This window comes from Muscardinus avellanarius (genome assembly GCF_963383645.1).
Source record: "Muscardinus avellanarius genome assembly, chromosome: 7".
NCBI classification, from domain to species: Eukaryota; Metazoa; Chordata; class Mammalia; order Rodentia; family Gliridae; genus Muscardinus; species Muscardinus avellanarius.
The window spans coordinates 74,478,764-74,500,536 of record NC_137793.1 but is presented as its reverse complement, the minus strand read 5'-3'; the positions used below and the strand labels follow the sequence as shown (position 1 = coordinate 74,500,536).

General features: G+C 36.0%; 1 protein-coding gene across 2 annotated transcripts in view; it reads right to left on the bottom strand.

The window, feature by feature from the left end:
- USH2A (usherin) overlaps nt 1-21,773 on the bottom strand; it is a gene marked incomplete at both ends in the record, with an annotated part of 871,783 nt that overhangs the window by 420,224 nt on the left and 429,786 nt on the right. For both annotated transcript variants that reach the window (XM_080698222.1, XM_080698223.1), the window contains one exon: nt 1,199-1,358. In XM_080698222.1, the coding sequence (XP_080554348.1) occupies nt 1,199-1,358 (160 nt within the window). The remainder of the gene's footprint in view (nt 1-1,198; nt 1,359-21,773) is intronic.

The following is a 21,773-nucleotide window of genomic DNA, read 5'->3' as shown; positions in this document are numbered from 1 at the left end:
TTTAATTTGAAACAGGGTCTTACTAAGTTGCTGAGAGCCTCATTAAGTAGCTGAGGCTGTCTGTGAACCACTATATTCTGGTTTCAGCCTCCTGAATGCTGGGATTACAAGGGTGTGTCACCACACCAAGCTTACTTGCAATTTTAAATAATAATATAAAAACTCATGAGTAAATACTAACTTTGAATGTAATCTACAGAACAAAAATTGGGAGAAATAAAATATCTGATAATTTATATAGGAGATAGGCTAACATATTGTCCTGAAAAATCCAGCAATTTAACAAAGTATATATGTAATTATAGAATACAGAGAAGCTAAAAAACTAGAAGGGCTAACTACATACATATGATTTTATCCTCAGTAGATGGTTTGTATTTGGTAGGTGGAAGTGAGGGTAAAGGGCATTCTAGATGAGGGTTATAATGTATCAAAGAGTGGGGAGGGCAAAGCACAGAATAGGCAGGAAATAGGATGAAAAATCTTCTTTGTAAAAGTAATTAACTCGGGATAGGGGTAACTAAAAGCCAAGAAGAACAATTGGACATGGAATAGTGGGATAGGAATCATAAGGTTTTTAGTTCCAATGACTATCATAGCATATTGAGTCTAAACATTTTTTCACAGCTGAGAAAATAAAGAACAAGAGACGTGGAAAAGTACTAATTGGTGGTAACAGAGGTCTATTATGTTTTTGCTCAGTACTACAGTATACCTTATGCCTTATACATTAGGAATGGACAAGAATCACTGATATCAGAATCAATCTGAACATAATTTATATGTGAAATTTCCTTTCTGATTTCAACAGCAAACAAATAAGAAAATAAGGTCCTTCCAGGTTTACATTAAAAAAAGAAATAGAAAATATACATGAAATTTTAAATCATCACAATTTTAAATCATCACAAATAATGCTTCAGATATAATAGCTGACAATAAAAATATAAGTGGTCAGTTTTTGCTTTATTGAAGTTTGCACAGCCTCTATGTACATATGTAGCTCAGCCTGATTGCATAAAGACAAAATGGAAATTAAGTTGGCAAGTGATAATCAAAGGTTCCCAGTACCACTGATCTAATCACTTCTATGCATTTAATCACAATAAAATTAATTTTATGTCACAAGCCCTTCCCCTGATTGAACTCACTGGGATTCTTGCAGGAACTAGTGTATAAGAGATATATTTCTACTTACTGCACATATATAGTTCTAGAATCCAAGAGAGTCAGGATTGGGGAATCCACGTGTGCTGGTGGCAGCTGTGCTGTATGCAGTATGACCCGAGAACTGTTTGTACATCCTGCATGCGTGCATGCACTCAGTAGAAACTGGTGGGGCATAAATACCCCTAAATCTAGGGTGAGGACAGAAATAAGAATATATTTACCATCATACATTTTATTTGGGAGGGCTTATTCTTCCTCTACATTTTTACCTCTGAAGTGTTAAAGCTTAAAATAAGAATCAGCTAAACAAAACCCAATAGCAATATAGTAAAGGGTTTCCAATCCCTTAAATATGCTACAGTTATATTTAAATAGACAAGTGTCAGTCAAACTCTTGGTTTGACTTTTTCACTGTAACAATTTGACTGTTTTCTTCCATGTCAATGACTAAGTGTAAATCATTTTCTGAGTTTAGTCTTAGTTCAGTGACTCTGTTAAAAATAAATGAGATATTTAAATTATTTTAAAGTATATTTGAAAACAACAGGAGTTGCTTTTGAAGTGCAAATACCTAGCCAGCAACAATGACTTTGAGTTTGTAATTCCATTTGCCAGATTCCTTTCTTCTTCTATCAGAACAACCTTTATTTGACCTTCAAATTGTTCAGGTCTGTGTGCCTGTTTCTGTCTTGAGATGTCTTCAACACTCCCTGCTGTCACCTTGGCACGGGTGGCGCTGTTATCTTCTCCTCTGTCCATACCTTATACATACCTTTAACACGACACAATACTGCCTCACCATTATTTGTTTATATAACTATCTGACCCACTGGACTAAATATTCTAACTAAAGAAATGTTGCTGAAGAAATTTTGCATTCTCAGTATCTAATACGATGACTGGCATAATATAGGTTTTGAATATATGTGTTTGAATCAATGAATAAAAAAATAATGAATTAGATGCTCTAGATGCAGTTCAGCTGGGTATGAAAGGAGACCATAAGCTGTGGTGGTACATGCTTGAGGATTGCAGGTTCAAGGAGGCCTCAGTAACTTAGCAAGAGCCTGTTTCAAAAAAAGGTGGGGTAGCTCAGTGGTAGAATGTTTCTGGGCTTAATCCTTAGTATAAAAGAAAGAAAGAAAGAAAGAAAGAAAGAAAGAAAGAAAGAAAGAAAGAAAGAAAGAAAGAAAGAAAGAAAGAAAGAAAGAGAAGAAATGACCATAAAGAGGAGGATAGTACCTTGGCCAGAAATAATGGTTCCTTCACCTTAACTTCCCCTGAAATTTACACCTTTCTATCTTTTTATTGGATGCCCTATTTCTTGCATGTCAATAAACTAACCTGTAATTCAATTCTGAAACAACCCAAATATTTCATAAAGATACTATGGAACATAACCAAAGCTTGGTGATGTTTACCAAAGTTTAATAACCATTTATACATTTATACTACAAAAACAATTGTTATTATCTGGAATAATTTTAAAATAAGATAATCACAATTTTATTATTTATTTATTTATTTATTTATTTATTACTTATTTATTTATTTTGGTGCTGGAGATTGGACCTAAAGTCTTTCTACCTCTGAGTTATACTCCCAGCCCTATTTTACTTCTTATTTGTGAATAGGGTCTTGCTAAATTCCCGAGACTGGTTTTGAACCTGTCTCAGCCTCTTGAGTACTGGGATTACAAGCATGTACCACCACACTTGGTAGATAATCACAATTTAAGTAACACATATTCTTAAATTTCATTAACCTTGAGCCATTGCAATTTCATGTTTAAAAGATTAATTAAATGCAACCTAATTCAGGCAAATAGATTTTGCATTGCAGTGATAACAAAAGTAAACTGGGAAAAAAGAACACCTTGATTTTCATGGAAAGTACAATCAATTGGTTAAACATGTAGGTCACCAGAAGAAAGGCAAAACAGTCATTTTGCAGTAAATATAGTCACCCACCAGATCTGCTAGTGCTGTTGTTTTCATCTTGTTTACCTTACAACTTTTTTATTATAGGTATCTATGGCATCAGGTTGAGGTAGGGCATCTATTGCCAGGGATGGCTGAGATATGACAGTAACAGCTGCACCATATGCTAATGAGTGAGACAGAACTGGGGTACCTTCATTTGGATCAACATTCTTATGAAACTTATGAGGTTAAAAGTTACACAAGCAATGGATTCAGATAAAAACTATTTTAGTTTTAAACTATTATTTACTGTGGGGAAATCTTCATGCAAAAAAGAATTCCTCCTAGAAGAGCTAGTCTGGGCCACAATTATAATGTATTTACATAGTAAAAAAGTAGATCTATCAGTTCCCTGTTCTTGTCATCTCCTCCTCCTAATTTTCGGGAACTTGGTGACCTTTTCCCCTCTCATCTCTCATCTTTCTAAGTATCTTGTATTTACTGGGAAGGAGAAACAGGGTGTTTGTCTCTAAGGATTTTAGGGGGGAAACCAGGGAAGGCACAGAGCCTAGAGAAACTCCTGATAGATAAATTGGTTCAATCTGAAACAAGCTACAGCATTTGAATATAAGAATGCATCTAACTTTTTTAAGAGATCACACAGGATTTCAGTGTGACCAATTCTGAGTGACTGTGGAGTATCTTCTAGTCATATCAGATTATTTCGATCAGCTGCAACTGAGAACAGATGATAAAACGTTATTTGGCCAGGGAACTCCTGGAGATGTGAATTTTTTTTTTTTTGGGTGGCACTGGGGGTGGAACTCAGAGGCTTTCTACCTCCAGACTATACTCCCAGACCTATTTTCTATTTTATTTGGAAACAGGGTCTCACTAAGTTGCTGAGAACCTCACTAACTAGCTGAGGCTGTCTTTGAACCTGCACGATCCTCCTGTCACAGCCTCCCAAACGCAGGGATTACAAGTGTGCACCACCACACCCGGCACGAAAGTTTTTCCTCTTTCTTATATTCTACCTCGTTGAAGCAGGAACTTGGTCCCCCTGGGTGTAGGTGGTGAAGAAATCACCCCATTCGAAGAAGATTTGAGGCTTGCTTGTACATGTTGCCATACACATCTAGAACTTAGTTATGAAAAGCTAGGGTTCCAAAACCTCCATTGTAGAATTACCACATCATAGTGTCTACACATCACAAATGCCCTGTTACCCTTTACCATATGAACTCCATGATGACCTTGACTAACTCCTAAACACATTCAGGATATCTGCCAGGAGTGTGTTCCTGTAGTAATTATACTGAGGGTTGTTTTTTTCTGTGCCTAAATATATTGTAATAAGATTTATTCCTAAGAAATGTATCAGGAAACATTCGTTTTTATGAAAGATGGGATTTGGGAAGACCAAGATAAAGAAGTGAGAATACTTAGAAGGATCACACTTGATTGAGAAGGCTGGTATAACCAGTGAGCCAGGACTGAAATAGAAAATACCACGTCTTGTCAAATCCTTCTTAAAATAGTTTGGGTTTATGTCTAGACTATTTAAAGTAATGTGTAGTTTATGGATGAAAAATGGGTTGTATTTTAGTCAGTATCCTGGCTTTAAATTGAATGTATAACAAGGTGTAGGAACACTGGTGTTATGTAATACAAAGAGGGCTTCAGAAACCTTGGAACAGAGTAAGAAAGAAGAGCCAGTAGTCCTGGAGTGACTTTAATGGATAGGAGTCAGTGGAAACCTCATCATTGAAGGCAGCATTTTGAGTGTATTCTTAAAGGGAGTGAAGGTGGAAGTTGTGGAAATTATAGGTGATGGAGAAACATTCCAGGAAGGGAAACAGGCAGAGCCAAACTTTGGAAAGAGGAACTCACTGTTATGTTTGAGGAATGTCAAAGAAGATAATGTAGCTGAAATAGAGCAAATAAGGCAGAAAGAAGTAAAAGATGATATCAGAGAACTAACAAGAGATCATGCAGGTTCTGTAGGAGTTTGTAAGAATGAAAAATTCGAATGTAAGAGGAACATAGGGAGCCACTAAGAAATTTGACATGTAATCAGACACGGACTTCACAAATATCACCCTATTAAGTGAAGGTAGATTACAGTGAGCACAAACATAGGAGTTTACCCCAGCAAAGGGATTATTGTTCATACGAACTAAATGGAATCTTGTAATAACCAAGTCAGAAGAGGCTGGATTCTGATTCTGGATCTGTTTGAATGGCAGAGCCAAAAGGACTTCTCAGTGTATTGTAAGTAAATGAGAAAGAAGAGCCTAAGTTGACTATGTGGTTTCTGACCTGAGTAAAGAAGATGAAATACCCATTAATTGCATTGAGGAAGATCAGAAAAGGGAAGATAAAAAATGTGATGTGTTATACAGGGCAAGTTTGAGATGGTTGTTAAACATCCAAATAGAGACTGTCAAGGAGGCAATTTGAATATGAGTTTAGAATTGTAGAAAGAAGCCCTGGCTTGAAGGATGTCATCACACTAAAGATGATATTTAAGGTGGATGAGAATCCAATTGTAGTTAATGGAGTTAATGTTAGAAAAGAGAAGAGGTATAAGAGCACATCTCTGGAATATGATTAAGATGCCCTGAGAAAGCTGGACCTAGTGGCACATGCTTGTAATCTCAGTACTCGGGAGGCTGACACAGGAGGATCACGTAGGTTCAAAGCCAGCCTCAGCTACTTAGTGAGGCCTTCTGCAACTTAGTAAGACTCTGTATCAAAATAAAGAAAAGACTGGGCATGGTGGTACAAGCTTGTAATCCCAGAATTCAAGAGGTGAAGACCCAAGGATCACAGTTCACGGACAGCCTTCGTTACTTAGTGAGGTCCTTTGCAACTCATTGAGACCCTAGTTCAAAAATAAAAAAAGACTAAAAAATAGGGCTGGGGTGTATCTCAGAGGTAGAATGCCTCTGGGTTCAATCCTCAGTACTGCAAAAAGAGAAAAAAAATGCCCTGAGAAAAGAAAAAAATCAACTCAGGAGACAAAGAAAAAAATGACTGGTATGAGAAAAACATTGAGTTTGGTGTCCAGAAATTTGAATGAAGCAACTTTTGTAAAGATGACAGGTCAAATTAGATGAGGACTAGCAACTGACTTCTTGACTTAGCAACACAACAGTCATTGGTCATTGTACAACTGAAGTTTTAGCATACCTGAGGCATCACAGCTGGGCTTCAATAGGTTTATAAGAAAATGGGAGAAGAGGAATTGGAGACAGTAAATAGAGACCACTTCTTTAAGAAGTTTTGCCACAGGGTAAAACAGAGAAATGAAGCAATATATAGAAGGTCAAATGAAGAAATTTTTAAAAATTTTAAAATTTTTGTGTGCTTATGGGAATGATCCAACACAGAGAAAAAATTGGCAATGGATGAGAGAATTCTTAAGAGATTTGTTTTTAAATGTGTGGAAGAATGAAGTCTAATGCAAAGTGGAAGAATTTAGACATAGAAGAAACAGAGATAGGCAATCCATGATGGCATGAGAGAACACAAACTATGTGAGCTCAAATGCTGGTAGATGGATAGATGGGGGCAGGGTGTTTTTCCACTGCTTCAGTGTTCTCAGTGAAGAAGAAGGCAAAATCATCACCCAAGAGTGATCTCTTGATTCTCTGGAATAACATTCTGCAGTGGTCTCTTACTTCTCTTAGAATGAAATATAATAATAGTCAATGAGATGCTATTTGATTTAACACCAGCCTATTTCTGATTCCTTTCATACAGTAGACATATTTCTGCTTCTCTAACATCCAACTAAATGATATTTCTTCAATCTGAAATCTGTTTTCTCCTTTGTACTTTGACTTTTTCTCATCTGTGTTTACTAGATTTTCATAGCTAAGACAAAAAGTACCTGACAAGAACACCTCAGAGGAGGCTCATGAATTTAGACCATAGTTGGCCAGCTCCACTGCCCTATGAAGCAGAGCATGGGGATGGAAGGGTGATGAAGGACAGCTGCTTGGTTCATGGCAGCCAGGAAACACACACACACACACACACACACACACACACACACACACATACAAATACACAAACACACACACATGCACACAGACACATAAACACACAGATCCAGAGACAGATATAGTCCCAAGGTCATGCTTCTAGCGACTACTTCCCCTAGCCACACTCACCTGCCTATAATTTTCAACACCTCCCAGTAAGTTATTGGACTAATCCACTGATGAGGTCAGGACCTCATGAGCCCATCTAAACATTGGTGCATTGCCTAAACAAAGAGCTTTGAGGGTACATGACAGATCCCAGCCATAGTATCATCCTTCAGGCTGATCCTCCTAAGCTGAATTCCTTTACACTTAAACAACATGGTCACCATCATCCTCAAACGCTCTCCATCATATCATATTCTTAGTTTCTTATTGTAATTACAAGTTAGAAATTGATTTCCCACTTATTTATTAACTTTATATCTCTCAAAAGAATAAAAACTTTGAGTACAGTTTTTGTTTGAAGTGGTATTGAGAATCCCATGGGGTATTCTACCTCTGAGCTATACTCCCAGCCCCTCATTAAGTTCCCGAGGGCTTCACTGAATTGCTGAGACTGGCTGCAAACCTGATTTCCTCCTGCCTTCGTGGTACTGGAATTATAAACATGCTCAACCACATTTGGCTTGAAGATTTATTACATATCATGTTCACCATGATATATTCCGATCTGGTGTTAAGACTAATTAGAATAGTTGACCTGATGAACAAATAAGTGGAAAATATGAGAGGGAGAACTTGATGCCCTTCAAGCAGTTTCAGATTATAATTTTTTTCAGAAATATATTAATGTCTAAGAATGTTTAAAAATCTCATAAGAATCTAATGAATGCAATTGTCAGACAAATCAAGGAGTCTGTAGTTAGAAAGAAAATTAAACATTAAAACTAAGAAGGTAAAACTGTACCTACTGGATTACCATAACATAATTGTCAAGTACTAATGCGTCATTTTAAGAAAGCAGAGAGCCACCAAAATGTTAAAAGTATTTTGGAAGGCATATAAGTGATTTGGTTTGAAGGTGGTTACACATATTTTTAAAATTCTCTATGACATACATGTGCAACATACAGAAAAAATAGCATAGTCTATAATATTAATTTATTATTGAGACTATATGCTTCAAACCTATTTAACACATGCCCGGTTACACCTCTGATATCACACTTATTCTTTCCTCAATGACTTCAGCATTGGCTCAGCTTTCTTTTCAATCATAATCCCCTTTTTGGCAACTCCAACATCCTCAATAATGACTCATCTCTGAATATGGCTTCACTTTAACTTCCTCAAGTGCAATGCCCTTCACCTCTCATTCATTTATTCAGTATCCAACAGTTACACCACTACTTGATCATTTTTGGAACCGTTTCCAAGGTTTTAAGTCTGAAATCTACCCTCTGCAGCCATAATTTGATTATTCCCTACCTCTTCCACTAATCATGTACATAATTTACCTCCACCCCTCTACCGTAATACAGTGTCCAGTCTCTTGGTGCTTTTTTATTCCCAGAATACTTGCTACAGCTGCATTTTCTTCTCTGTGGTCTCTAGCCACCCACCCCAAAGCCGTGTTCCTCATGCCCCTCATAGTCTTTATTTCTTTAAACCCCTGATGTCTGTTATACTGATTTATAACTCTGGGTAAACTTTATCTTCTTGTGTGTAATACTTCTCATACCACTAGAATGTGTCTGAGAAACATCACTGAGCACATTTAATAAGTCCACTATAAGTTTATGTTTTCCCATTTGAACTAAGGCCTATCACTAGTGACTTATTCTTACATTTGTCATTATATTATATTGGTCTTCCCCTTTCCCTTTTATGGTTTGACCAATTATATTGAGGAACCTAGTATGTCTACAACTGGAGGTATAACTTCTTCCTCTGCATTTTTATAATACTTGCTGCATATGCCATGGGGACCAAGATCAATGTGGCAATCTTATTAACCTATTAGTGTGCCTTTTGCTCTTCTCTGCCCCAAATACCATTCTAATCATTCATTTAATCCCTTTACAAATTTTCCTAATTCTACAATAAATTCTAAATTTAACTATAAAATAGTTATTGTTTACAAATCAGAATGTAACTGGTCAGGAAGCAGAAAGAGTGACTGGACAGAGTCACTGAAGGAATAGAGAGGGAGCACCAAGAGTTCAGACACAATGTTTGGGAGAAGCAGAAAGTGTATTACTCTTCACTCCCCAGCTCCCATTCCCCATATTTATGAAAAAAAAAAAAAAAAGAAGGCAGGAGAATAAAACATTCAGGTTCTCAGAAGGAGGAGCATTGACTCCCATCTCCAAGGTAGAATCCAAGGTCAAGCCCAAGAGCCAAGCAAAAGAAAAGACAATGGTGTCAGATTCCCCTTAGTGATGTAGAATCAGTGAAAATATCTTCTGGATCTAAAGGAGCTAACTCTATGGTGATTCCTTTGTATAGGGGAGGAAAGCACCATGGATGGCCATGTGCCGAGAAACTCTGTAAAAACCCAGATGCTTTTGTATAAACAGGAGAGAGAATGAAATTCTGAAGTGTCTGTGACTTAGTTACTACTATGCAGTATGGGAGTGAGATCAGGTAGTAAGTAGTGTCAGAGAAATTAAAACTCAAATGTACACAGAGTTAGAAACATGGCTATATGTCCCAAAGACTTGGGATTTATAAAAGCTATGTGCTTAACCAGCAGCTCATCCTGCCTAAGTGACCACAGGGCCAAGATTTTTAGGACCTGCACAGAATGAAATCTTCCCCAAATAAATTAATTCACAAAAGAAAGTAAGTTGTTAGGCCACAATTCTGGTCTGGGAAATTTGATGGCTATGCTGTCACTAACAATAAGGATTGGATATTTTCTTTGATTCTGAAAATTTAAAAACTATAAATTTAATAGTAAAAAGAAAGTCTGATGAGTAGCTTTTTTGACTTGCAAGTCATTTTTATGCTTGTAGTGTCCACCACAAAGTAGATTACTAGCAGTGTATTTCCATCAGATAATGAAGCATCACTACTGTTTTATGACTCGTGAGGCATGGAGAGAAAAAATGATAAAATCTGACTTTATTCATGGCAGAGGATGTTGCATGGGTGGAGAGAATGAGAAATCTTTGGTGAAATGGGAGGTGATAATTAAGATAAGTTAAAGGAAAATTATAAAAGGAAGGAGAAGGAGGCATCAGGTGGGAGGAAGAAGTAGCTGTGTAAAAAAGAATAAATGGGGAGTAAATAATGTATGTTCATGTACAATTATGTAACAAGGAACCCCATTATTATGCATAGTCATAATGTACCAGTTACAAAAAGAATAAATGGAATGGGAGGGTTTTTCCCAAAATGTGGTCTATACACACAATGGAATTTTACTCAACCATAAAGAACAACAAAATTATGTCATTTGAAGGAAAATGGATGGACCCGATTTTGCTAAGCGAAATCAGTCTCAGGAAGTCAAGGGCTCAATGTTTTCTCTCATACGTGGAATTTAGAGAGAAAATAGGAAACCAACGGGAATTTAGGTAATTGAGGAGAGAGACCAGTAGAATAGTGGGAAGAAATAGGGGAAAGAAGTGGAGGGGGGAAAAAGAAATAAAATGATGAAGAAACAGTTCAAATTATGCTATGTCCATGTATGAAGGTATAACTACCCATCTCAGTATTATTAAGTGGAGGGGTGGGTAATGGGATAGGACCTGAAGGGAAACACACCAAGATCTGTGTGCAGATTTGTTTGTATGACTTCAAACCTCACTAAGATGCTTAATTATAATACACTTATAAAAGTGTATAAAAATAGTTAATCAAAAGAAGTGAAAAGGAAGGGGGGTGCTTACAGAAAAACAGAGCTAAGGCATTCTTTGGGAGCAAAGAAATAAAGCCACCAACTTAAAATTTAAAGCCAAGGGAAATATCACCATAACTTTCTTTTCTTGGTTTAACTGCCACTGATTTGGTACTATGTATCTATAGATGTGATTAGACACCTCCCTGGCAACTTACTGGACTCATAGATTCAAAGAATTGCAGGTATGTACACAAATCTGAGCCAAGTAAATGGAGAGTGGGGACCTCTGAAAACAGGCCATTGTTTGTCGGAGTTCCTGAGCCAGACATCTTGTTTTCCATTCTCTTGATTGCATCATTTGCATAAGATCAAACACAAGGAGTTGTGGACAGGGAAAAACAGATTCTCTAATATGCATTAGAAATGGATCCACAGGCATTATCCTCAGCCCGGTTACAAGGAAATGCATCCCAGTGCACGGAAACCTCAATGATTACTGTCAAGCAAACTATAATTTACAATACTGGCCACGCATTATATGCTATTTTATGATTGATTTCATGCTGTTGTTCTGAGGATTTCATTGATCTCAATTTATGAAATGAACCAATAAGTAGGCAATGATTTTTCTTTTAACTTTTGGTGTAAACTGAGGAATTTTTATCTCCTTATTTGTTTCTCCCATTAAAAAATTTAAAAAAGCAGCTCTTGCTTCTTTATTATGTGATGCATGGTATCTGGTTCCGTGTCTGGTAGCTTCCTAATATTTCATAAACAAACACTTTGGATGTTTAAAATTTGGGGAACATTCTAGGTGACCACTGAATACAGCTTCTCTGCTATTTGATATTGCAGTGTGAGGGCCACAGGTAGGTGATGATTCAGGGAAAGCAAGTCTTAGGCAGAAAACATAAGAGTCTGTTTTCCAACACACAAACAATGAGCTATGCCAGAGTTCACATGAAAAGTCAGGCGGCACTCATCTCTGCCATTGTGTAGCCAACCTTTGCTACACAATTGTTTGCTCGGCCTTTGATTCCCCTCTTTCTGAAAAAAATCAGATTCTGACCTTTTAATTAATAAAGATTGAGGTTTTAGTTAGCCTGAACATACTTTTCAGCTTCCCATAGAAGCCTTAATTTGCAACATGCTTTTTTTTTTTGGACAGGTGAGCAATTAACTATCACCAAGATGTAGTCTTGTGCTTTCAAACTGATTTGCAAAGTTGGAATCACTTTGCCCTGATGAGGACTCAAGTATAAAACTGTATCAAAATTACATTTTTAAACTCAACAAATTTGTCTACAGGAATCAAGTATAAGACTTTAACCAAACTATATTATTAAATTCAATACATACATCTCTTTAAGCTTATGAAGTTTTCCATTTCATCAGAGAAATCTGCTTCCCTCCATTTTTTCAGAAGCCTTCTCAACATTTATATTATTTATGGAGCATCTTCTGATTCTCCTTAACATGTACAAAGTTTGCACCCAACTGATTGTCCTTTCAATAAATCTCCCTTGTAAGCTTTCATACACCAGTCATAACTATGCATGACATTATAAACCCTTTGAGAATAAGGGTGCATCTTCTTATATGGGCTCTAAATGCTTCCTAAGACTTTGGATACTTCTGATAATTGAATAGTGAAGTCCTCACTGCAAAAAGAAAATTGGAAGTAAAGAAAGAAGAACCTGGTCCCTCCCATCATGATTGAGGCCTAGCCTGCTGTGAGCTGTCAGTCAGTAGTTGGGGGAAGGGGTAATATTGTTAGTTGGAGTAATGAGGGCTGATGCTTCCTCATTCTCCTCTTTTCTTCTCTGAATGATTAGAACAAAAGTCTCCCATGAAAAACTCCTTAGAATGGCAACATCCTTAGCCACTCATATTACAGTCAGGCTTCCTGAGCTTTGCTAACATTCTACTTGTAATATAGTATAATGTAATGAACTCAAAATTGTTTTCCTGGTTACTTCTATAAGGCAAACCTAGGGCCAGGTGCAGTGGTACATGCCCATAATCCTAGTACTTGGGAGGCTTGAGACAGGAGGACCTCAGGTTTGAGAATAGCCTCAGGAAATTAGAAGCCCTCAGCAACTTAGTGAGTTCCTGCTTCAAAATAAAACATAAAGTAGGGCTAGAGTGCATCTCAGAGGTAGAACAACCCTGGGTTCAATCCCTAGTACTGCCAAAAAAAAAAAAAAAGTAAACCTAGAGCATTTGCCATTTCCATTTTTCATTTTTCTTCTCTCTCTCTCTCTGTCTCTACACACACACACACACACACACACACACACACACACACACACACCCTATCTATTACCTTGCTTCTGGATAAGGAGAGACAAAGAATTAGGGAGTCAGTAGCAGGCTTTTGATTTTCATCAATGCACAAACTAAAGAAGAAAAACTTGAGATAATTTTCCAGGGATATTATCTGAACAAACTCAGTTATATAACTTGGCTCTTGCAAAGTTAATGTTTTTTTTTTTTTTTTCCTCTCAGCCCGAGGTGGATGTTTGACACTATCATTGTCTTCTTCTTTTATTGCAGTGCTGGAGATGGAACCGGAATCCAGGGCCTCAAGCGTGGTAGGCAAGTACTATACTGCTGAGTTCTACACCCAGCCCAGCTATCATAGTCTTTAATAAACTGAGAAGTCAGTTAATATTTTGCAAGATAATACTCCTGTGACATATTGTTAGGCAACAAATTAATAATGAGACCTAAGGAGAATAATGAGCTTCTGGCTAGCTGTGGCAGGAAAAGAGTACATTTATGAATCACTGTTCCAAATAAAATATGATAGCGAAGGTAAGATATTGTGAATTCAGAGATAATAATGGCTATAACATTGACTACCACTCACTATTTTCCAGGCACTGTTAAGTATTCTGTCCACTTAGTGAAGTATCACCTGAGAATGGTTTTCAATGAAGACCCATAATCAATCCTTAAATATTAATTTAATACTTATTCCAACCCAGCCCTATACTTGGCAGTGTATGGAAAAGAAAGTAATGAGTTTCTGTCCTCAAGAGCCACAATATCTCTTTTGGGTAGCAAGACATACACACTTTTCTTTTTTGGCACATTCTCATTTAGTCCTTAAAATGCAAATTAAATTCCACTTCTTATAGAAAGCCTTCTTAAATTATCCAGCTTTCTGTTTCAATACTATCATCATTATTATTATATAATATTAAAATTGGCTTACTAAGTTATTAGGCATACTCTTCATTATTTATTTATTTATTTATTTATTTATTTATTTTTGTGGGCTTGGGGATAGAACCCAGGTGCATTCGACCTCCGAGCTATACTCCCTGCCCTATTTTTTATTCTTTTTATTTTCAGACAGGGTCTCACTAAGTTGCGGAGGGCCTCACTAAGTAGCTGAGGCTGTCTGTGAACCGTGATCCTCAGGTCTCAGCCTCCTGAATGCTGAGATTACAAGCGTGCGCCACCACGCCCAGCTTTAACATCAACTTTAAAATCAACTTTAACATCACTCTTACGAGTAGAATTTATAGTCAAAGAGGGGGATCATTTGGGATCCTGACAAAGGTAAAGATAGTACAGTGAAGTGGAATTACTAAAGAGAAATATGGAAGGGACTGTTTACAGGATGTGGCAAACATTTAAGGGAACTATTCAACAATAATGACGTACTTGGTTACTAAAAAGAGGCCACATCATTGCTGCCTTAGCCTTAAGGCCATTTCAAGCAAGCTGCACTGCAGGAAGAGGCCTCCCTTTCAGTGGAGGTCCATAGCCACTGACCATCTGAAGCTTTTGGTTACACAGTAGTGGCCAGGCAAGTGAATCCTCTGTCCTCATCCTCTCCTATCTGCTGATCCCTTACTGTGACTCCCATTTGGTGGAAGCCAGGTAATCCAGAGGCACAGAACTATGTAGAGAACAGTAGAAAACACATCTACAAGAGAGAACAGAGAACTTCTACAAGAAAAATGATGCATATTTTGACAAACTGCCCATTTTTATTCACATCGGCATTATATGAAAGAGTTCTTTACCTAATCTCCCCATTGATATGGAAAAATGAATAAAAAACAAACAAACAAATAAACATATTTACAGCCAGGCATGGTGGTGCATACTTGTAATTCCATTACTTGGGAGGATGAGACATGAGGATCTCAGGTTCAAAGACAGCCTCAGCAAGTAAGGAGACTCTCATCAACCCTTGTTTCAAAATAAAAATAAAATAGAGCTAGAGTTGTAGCTTGGAAGTAGAATGCCCCTGTGTCCAATCCCTAGTAACAAAAAGTAAATTTAAAAACTTTAAAAATTGAAAAATGTTATTTAGCATTATATTATTATTATTATTATTATTATTATTATTATTATTTCTGACATAGCATTTATGTGTTTATTCTCTGAAAAGTGTCTGTTTATCTAATTGGCCCACAACTAGTGGAGTGTTCCTCTTTGCAAAATAGTTGTTAATACTTTCATATTTTTGAGATCTAGCACCTAAGATAATGTTGAGAAATAGGGCATCAGTAAATATTAAAAAATTATTCTGTAAAATATTTGATTCAACTTTGTGATTTGTTTTATAATTTCAATATTCTTGGTGGTTTGAGTTATTTTACTATGCTAACAATTTGAATTTTTCTGCATTCAAATATGGCAATATTTTCTTAATATTTCCAAAAAGAATTTTATCTGGCAGGATAAATATAAGAACTTTACAAAGGAAATAAAATTTAAAATAAAATTTGTTGAGGTTTTAAAAAGTAACAGAGAGGAAAGAGATTCATTTGACTGCACTGAGTTTACAAGGGGCATTGTGTAGTGATTTCATGCTAGTGTAAAGACAGATGTTTTGCTGAGCTCACCATAGTTTAGTTTAGCTGAGATAAAGAACAAGTAAAAGAAGAAAGTAGATCTAGACATATAGGATGCAAATAGCTTAATAAGACCCTTGGATGATGGCCTGATCACTTAACTTTGTAGTGATGAATGTTGATAGTGGGATGAAGGGTTAGGAAACTTGTATTCAGCTCAGGCTCTACCAGTAACTGCATAAACAAGGCAAAACCCTTACTCTCACCGGATCTTGGTTCCTTCATCTGGAAAAAGGGAATTCTATGTTAAGTACTCTATAAACTTCAACCGTCTACAGTTTGTCTATTATTCTAGACCACATAGCATTCAGAATATGTGACAAAAATGTGCACTTCCTCTAATAGTTATGGAGGCTGGAAGAGTATTTAATTCATCATTACGTCTTTGCAATTTAATTTGAAATGATATGCTGAGTAAGTTGTCTCTGAGAGCTCTGCACATAAGAAGAGAGTGTTTAAAAAGAACACAATGGATTCCCAGAATGTAAACTGTGGCAATAGAGTATAAATAAATATCCTATTAGAATTATGCTTCTGCATCTACTAGCAAAAATACAATGTATCACATGCAACTGCTGCATTTTTAAAAACTGATGAATCTTCAAAGCCATGAGAATAAATTAATAACCAGAAATATTGTGGACCATTATAAGACTTTTACTGGATTATCTACCCTTGAATCATTTCCATGAAAGGACAGATTTTTTTCCCCTCTTAATACAACTTTCAAAGAACAGCCTAGTGACATTCACTTGTGTTAAAAGTATTGTGCTATTACAGTGTCTCATGTTTTCTTTCCGAATTTATGTTTCACTGATGATTTTAAATAAAAGAATGACCAAACACATGTAGGATGAGGGGAGGGGACCCAATGGGGAGGGCACCAAGATTTGTGTGCATGTATTTTTCTGACACTCTGTACCTTAATATGATGTAAAACTACAATGCATCAAATAAAAGAAAAAAGAAATAATAGAAAAAGAAAGAAAGAATCTGTGAATCTGTGATGGTCAATGTGGAGTCTTTGGTACCACTTCTTGGGTCAAGTACTAGTGTAGACACTGCTATGAATATAACATATTTTATGTATATGTTTATATATATTTAGTATAAACTGTTACAGTAAGAATCGCTGAACAAAGAATAATAATGCAAGGCAAAATGCTGCTCTTGCATCATCACTTCTAAAACAGCTTCATTCAGTGTTGGCATCAGGCAGGACCAGAGAGAAACACAATGACAGAAGGGTCCAGGATCCCAGGGAAACAGCCCTACTTGGCAGAGCATTTTTGATGTCCACCTGGCCAGGAATATCTAAGGTGGCCCCTGGTGGGAAACCATTATACTGGTAGAGCTGTGGGAGAGATCCAGTGCCTGCTGGAGTGGCAGTTGAAGAGCAGGAGTGTTCCCAATGCCCAGAGATGATGGCGTTTACCCAGAGTGGGGCCGTTGGTGTGCCCAGTGGAGTAATGATGGCATTTGGCTAACTGGTGTCAGGCTCGATACTAAGTGCAATTGAGGAAACCCATATGGACTCCTCAGAAACACATGAGGATTCATCTGCAGGAGGCAGAGATCGACTACAGCAGGTAAAGGCAATGAGGCAGTGAAATACTAGTATTTGAACTAATGAGACTAATTTGTACAGTCGGGTTAATGGCATCTGGGAAAGTTTTAGATAAATCTATGTCTATCTGTCCATCTGTCAACTACTATATCCACTTTAGGGTATAACTGTGGGTGTTCAATACCTAGAATCTTGCACTTTGGGACTCAATATGTTTCTTAGATGGACAGTGTTTTTAAACATAAATTTAGGAAAGGAAAGTGAAAACTAGTATAGTTCATAGGTAATAAAAGAGATTAGAGAGATGGGTTACCCCCCACATACACCATCACTATTTTTTTAAACCCAGGGGCATTCTACCTCTGAACTATATCCCTAGCTCTATTCTTTATTTTATTTTACTTTATCTTATCTTACTTAATTAGAAACAGTCTCGCTAGGTAGAGAGGCTCACTAGTTGCTAAGGTTGTCCTCAAACCTGTGATCCTCCTGTCTCAGCCTCCTAAACAGTGAGATTATTACAGGCGTGTACCACCAAGCCCTGTTCTCTTTTTTCTTTTTATGTAATTCCTAAACTTCCCTCCTTTTCTCTCAAAGACTGTTCAAAACAAGTAACAAATGAAACAAATAAAACAAATGGCTAAAAAATAAACAGGGTGAAATATCATCTCTGCTCTTGAAAGAGAAAGATAATAGAAGCTCATTTGGGTAACCACACACACACACACACACACACACACACACAAGCATATTTTATAAAAGTGAAATGACAGTATAATGATACAGATGCAAAAGACTAAATCCAACTAGGATGGCTTGGCTATATTTAAACACATCTAAAGTATGTATTAATATAAGATATTCTTACCATAAGTTGAAGTATAAATTAACTTAAAGTGCATATTAATATTATTAAGCTTAGAAATGAGTCATCTAAACAGTTCTTTTTATTTAATATTATTATATATTTGTTAAATAAAAGTAATATTAAAAGCAATTATGCCTTTATGTAACTATAATAACCATATAGTTCATTTTTTTCCTTTTCTTTGATGTAGTTGCATTTGTGGAAAGCTAAATCCATTACAAGAGCATGAAGAGGAAAGCTTAAAAACTATTGGATAGAATAATGGAATAATGGTGTCCAGAAAGGAAACAGAACAATACAAAGTCAAGAGAGAAGACCTCAGCAAAGATCTGAGAGTTTAGTGAAATTTATGTAAACATTAGTGAGCCACTGAGTTTATAGGTTTCAGTGTTCTTTATATTACTCAAAGAAAAGAACAGGAATAGTACATTGGTACAATTATTGAGATTGCTATGAAGAGAAGGCAAGTGGCCATTTAAACACTTTCTACTGGAGAGTGCATTACACAGTTCAGAGATGACAAGTTCGAATCATTATCAAAATCGGCAGAAGCTAGTTTTTTTATTTAGATGCCACTCTCATTAGTTAATATTCATAAATACTGGCATTAATATACTTTTAAAATGTTACTTAGTGAGACCCTGTTTCAAAATAAGGAATAAAAAATAGGGCTTGGGGGTATTTCAGAGGTAGAATTCCCCTGAACTTAATCCCTTATTAGTGCAAAAATAAAATAAAAATAAAATGTTTACATGTAATTATGTAAAGCCTGGAATAAATTTCTTTAGCTAAATCCAAAACATAAAATCAGTATCATGTAAAGAGAAACATATGTATTCAAGATAAAATAAGTACTCAGAAATAGGTTTCTTATTCATTTTGTACTCATTCTACAAATACATGCCAAACAACTGCCATGTGCATCTTTTATGTATCTTATGTGTCGGTAAATAGCAGATAGCAAGTTTGTACAAGACATTTTCAGATTTCTCTTCTGAATGGCACAAGTTCTGTTTTGCAAGCTGAATTGCTCTGAGTTCTTTTTATAAACTTCAGAGATAATGTGTTTTATCTGGTATAAACAAAATGTATATATAAATATAAATATAGATATATAGACACATGTATGCACACACATATACATACACACAACTACAGGTAAACCATTTATATTGTTTCAAGAATCGCAAAATAAAATGGCAAATTATTTAAGAATGATATTTGCATAAAATTAAAAATTATTGTGTATCATCTGTTAAGGAGACTGAACTACTTATAAGAAGAACTAATTTCAGAAAGAAGTAAAATCTTACTGATTAATAACAAATTACACTAAGAATATTAGCATCAAAATACACAAAATTCAATATAATATGAGCATTAATATTTTACTATTAGCCCCCAATCTTATTTTTCAGGATCTTTGTTTTTTATAATAATATGCAGAAAAGCACTTATAAAAGTAAATTATGAGAATACTGATAGAATCTAAATCCAGTCATTTTCTTATGCTACTATGCTCATCAGACAAATAGAAAAAAATAAATTAATATTTATTTTCCTAGAGCAAACATCTTTCTGTCTCTAAATTATATTTGGTGCATAACTTCACCATCATGGAATTGTAGTTATTTTATGATTTTTGTTTTCTAAATGACACTCTAAGATGTTCCTTACATGCTATGATTGATATTTGGTTAAAGATAGTATTTATGGGCTAATTTTATTTATTGCATATTGGTGTATGGTATATTTATATCAGTATACAATATATTCACTGTATTCTACTCTCAGAATACTGATACCATTAAAATAAAATAATATGAAACTATGAAAGTCCAAATTTCACTTTTACAACATGACATTTTTCTTCCAAAGAAGTTATCTATGAGTACTGTATTTGAGAAATTTCTAATCAAAGTTTCTTGGAGTTCAGTTTACACTAAAGGTATATAGCTTTATGGAAAGTATTTATTTGATTTATATTTTAAGAACTAAGCTTAACTTTATATCCATGATTCAGCAGAGGAGAAAGCTCATAAAATTATCTATATAGTCTTTCCACATCCAGATTTCCAACTTAACAGAAATTGTGACCTGCATCCTCTTGACTTTTTGCATAATAGAGCTACACAAGAGACAGAAAGTGACTTCCTAATCTCCCCTTATGAAATAGATATTCAGATATTTGCATTTGTGGTAGTACATTTCTAGGAGTTGCTAGGCTTGTGTACGATTCCACAATAGGGAGAGAAAAATAAAATAAGGAGGGCAATACACCAATATCATCAGAAAATAGCCTTTACAGTTGGAGTATATGAGACAAGCTTCCCTAAACTCTACTGGGATGTATTTCTTACTCAAACGGTTTCCTTGCCCTCCGTTTGTCTGTGAGTAGAAAGTATGCTAAATGTGGGGATGAATTTTCAGCCAATAAACAGGATTCCTTTGTCTAGATCTTTAGTCAACCACCAATAGTCATTGAAAGTTGCCTGCTAAAAGCCAAATAAACAGTTTATTTAAAAAAATATGCATCAATTATCTGGGCACATGTGTATGTACCTGGAATCCTAGCTATTGGGAAGGCTGGGTGAAAGGACTGCTTGAGCCCAGAACTTCTGGTCTAGGCCACAACATAGTGAGACCCTGACTCATATAAAAATAAGAGCTGGGTGAGGTGGCCCACACTTGTAATCCCAGCATTTGGGAGGCTGAGACAGGAGGATTGCAGTTTGCAAACAGCCTCAGCTATTTAATGAGGCCCTTTGCAACTCAGTGAGACCCTGTTTCAAAATAAAGAATGAAAAACAGGGCAGGGGCTGTAGCTCAGAGGTAGAATGCCCTGGGTTCCATCCAAAGTACAGCCAAAAATAAAATAAAATAAAATAAATAAGTAAAATAAAATAGGTACAAATAATTATGCTTAATTGCACAGAATCTATCCACATAAATTCTTGGAATAATTTTTAATAATTTTTAACTATTTAACTATTTTTTTAGTTTAATATCACTTGTAGCCATGAGAAAGCAGCTCTTAGGGGGTTTTGTACAAAATTTATGTTTATGAGCTTTGTAATAGCCTATGTTACCTAGTTCAGAGAAATAAGAAATAAATAGTGTATGACAACCATTGGGGGACATATCTCTTGCTGATACCAACTGACTTAATCTCAGATAAAGTACTGTCTCTGATTATTACTATCAGTTTGACATTCCAGCAAATTCTCCACGTGATGACATACAAGTTTCATAGGAGCAACAACAACAAAACAGATTCCTTCAATTTTGATCTGGAACGTCCCTTAAAGGCCCATGTGTTAAAGCTTGGTATTATTACGAGGTGGTAGAAACTCTGGGAGGTGGGACTTCATGGACGTTTTAGGTCATTGGGAGCATGTCCTCGGAGGAAACTGTAATTTCCAGCTTTCTTTTGTTTTGCTTCCTCACTATGATAGGAAAATCTTTGCTCCTGCCATAATGTATGCACTGCCTACCACGGGCTCCAAAGCAACAGGGATGAACAATCA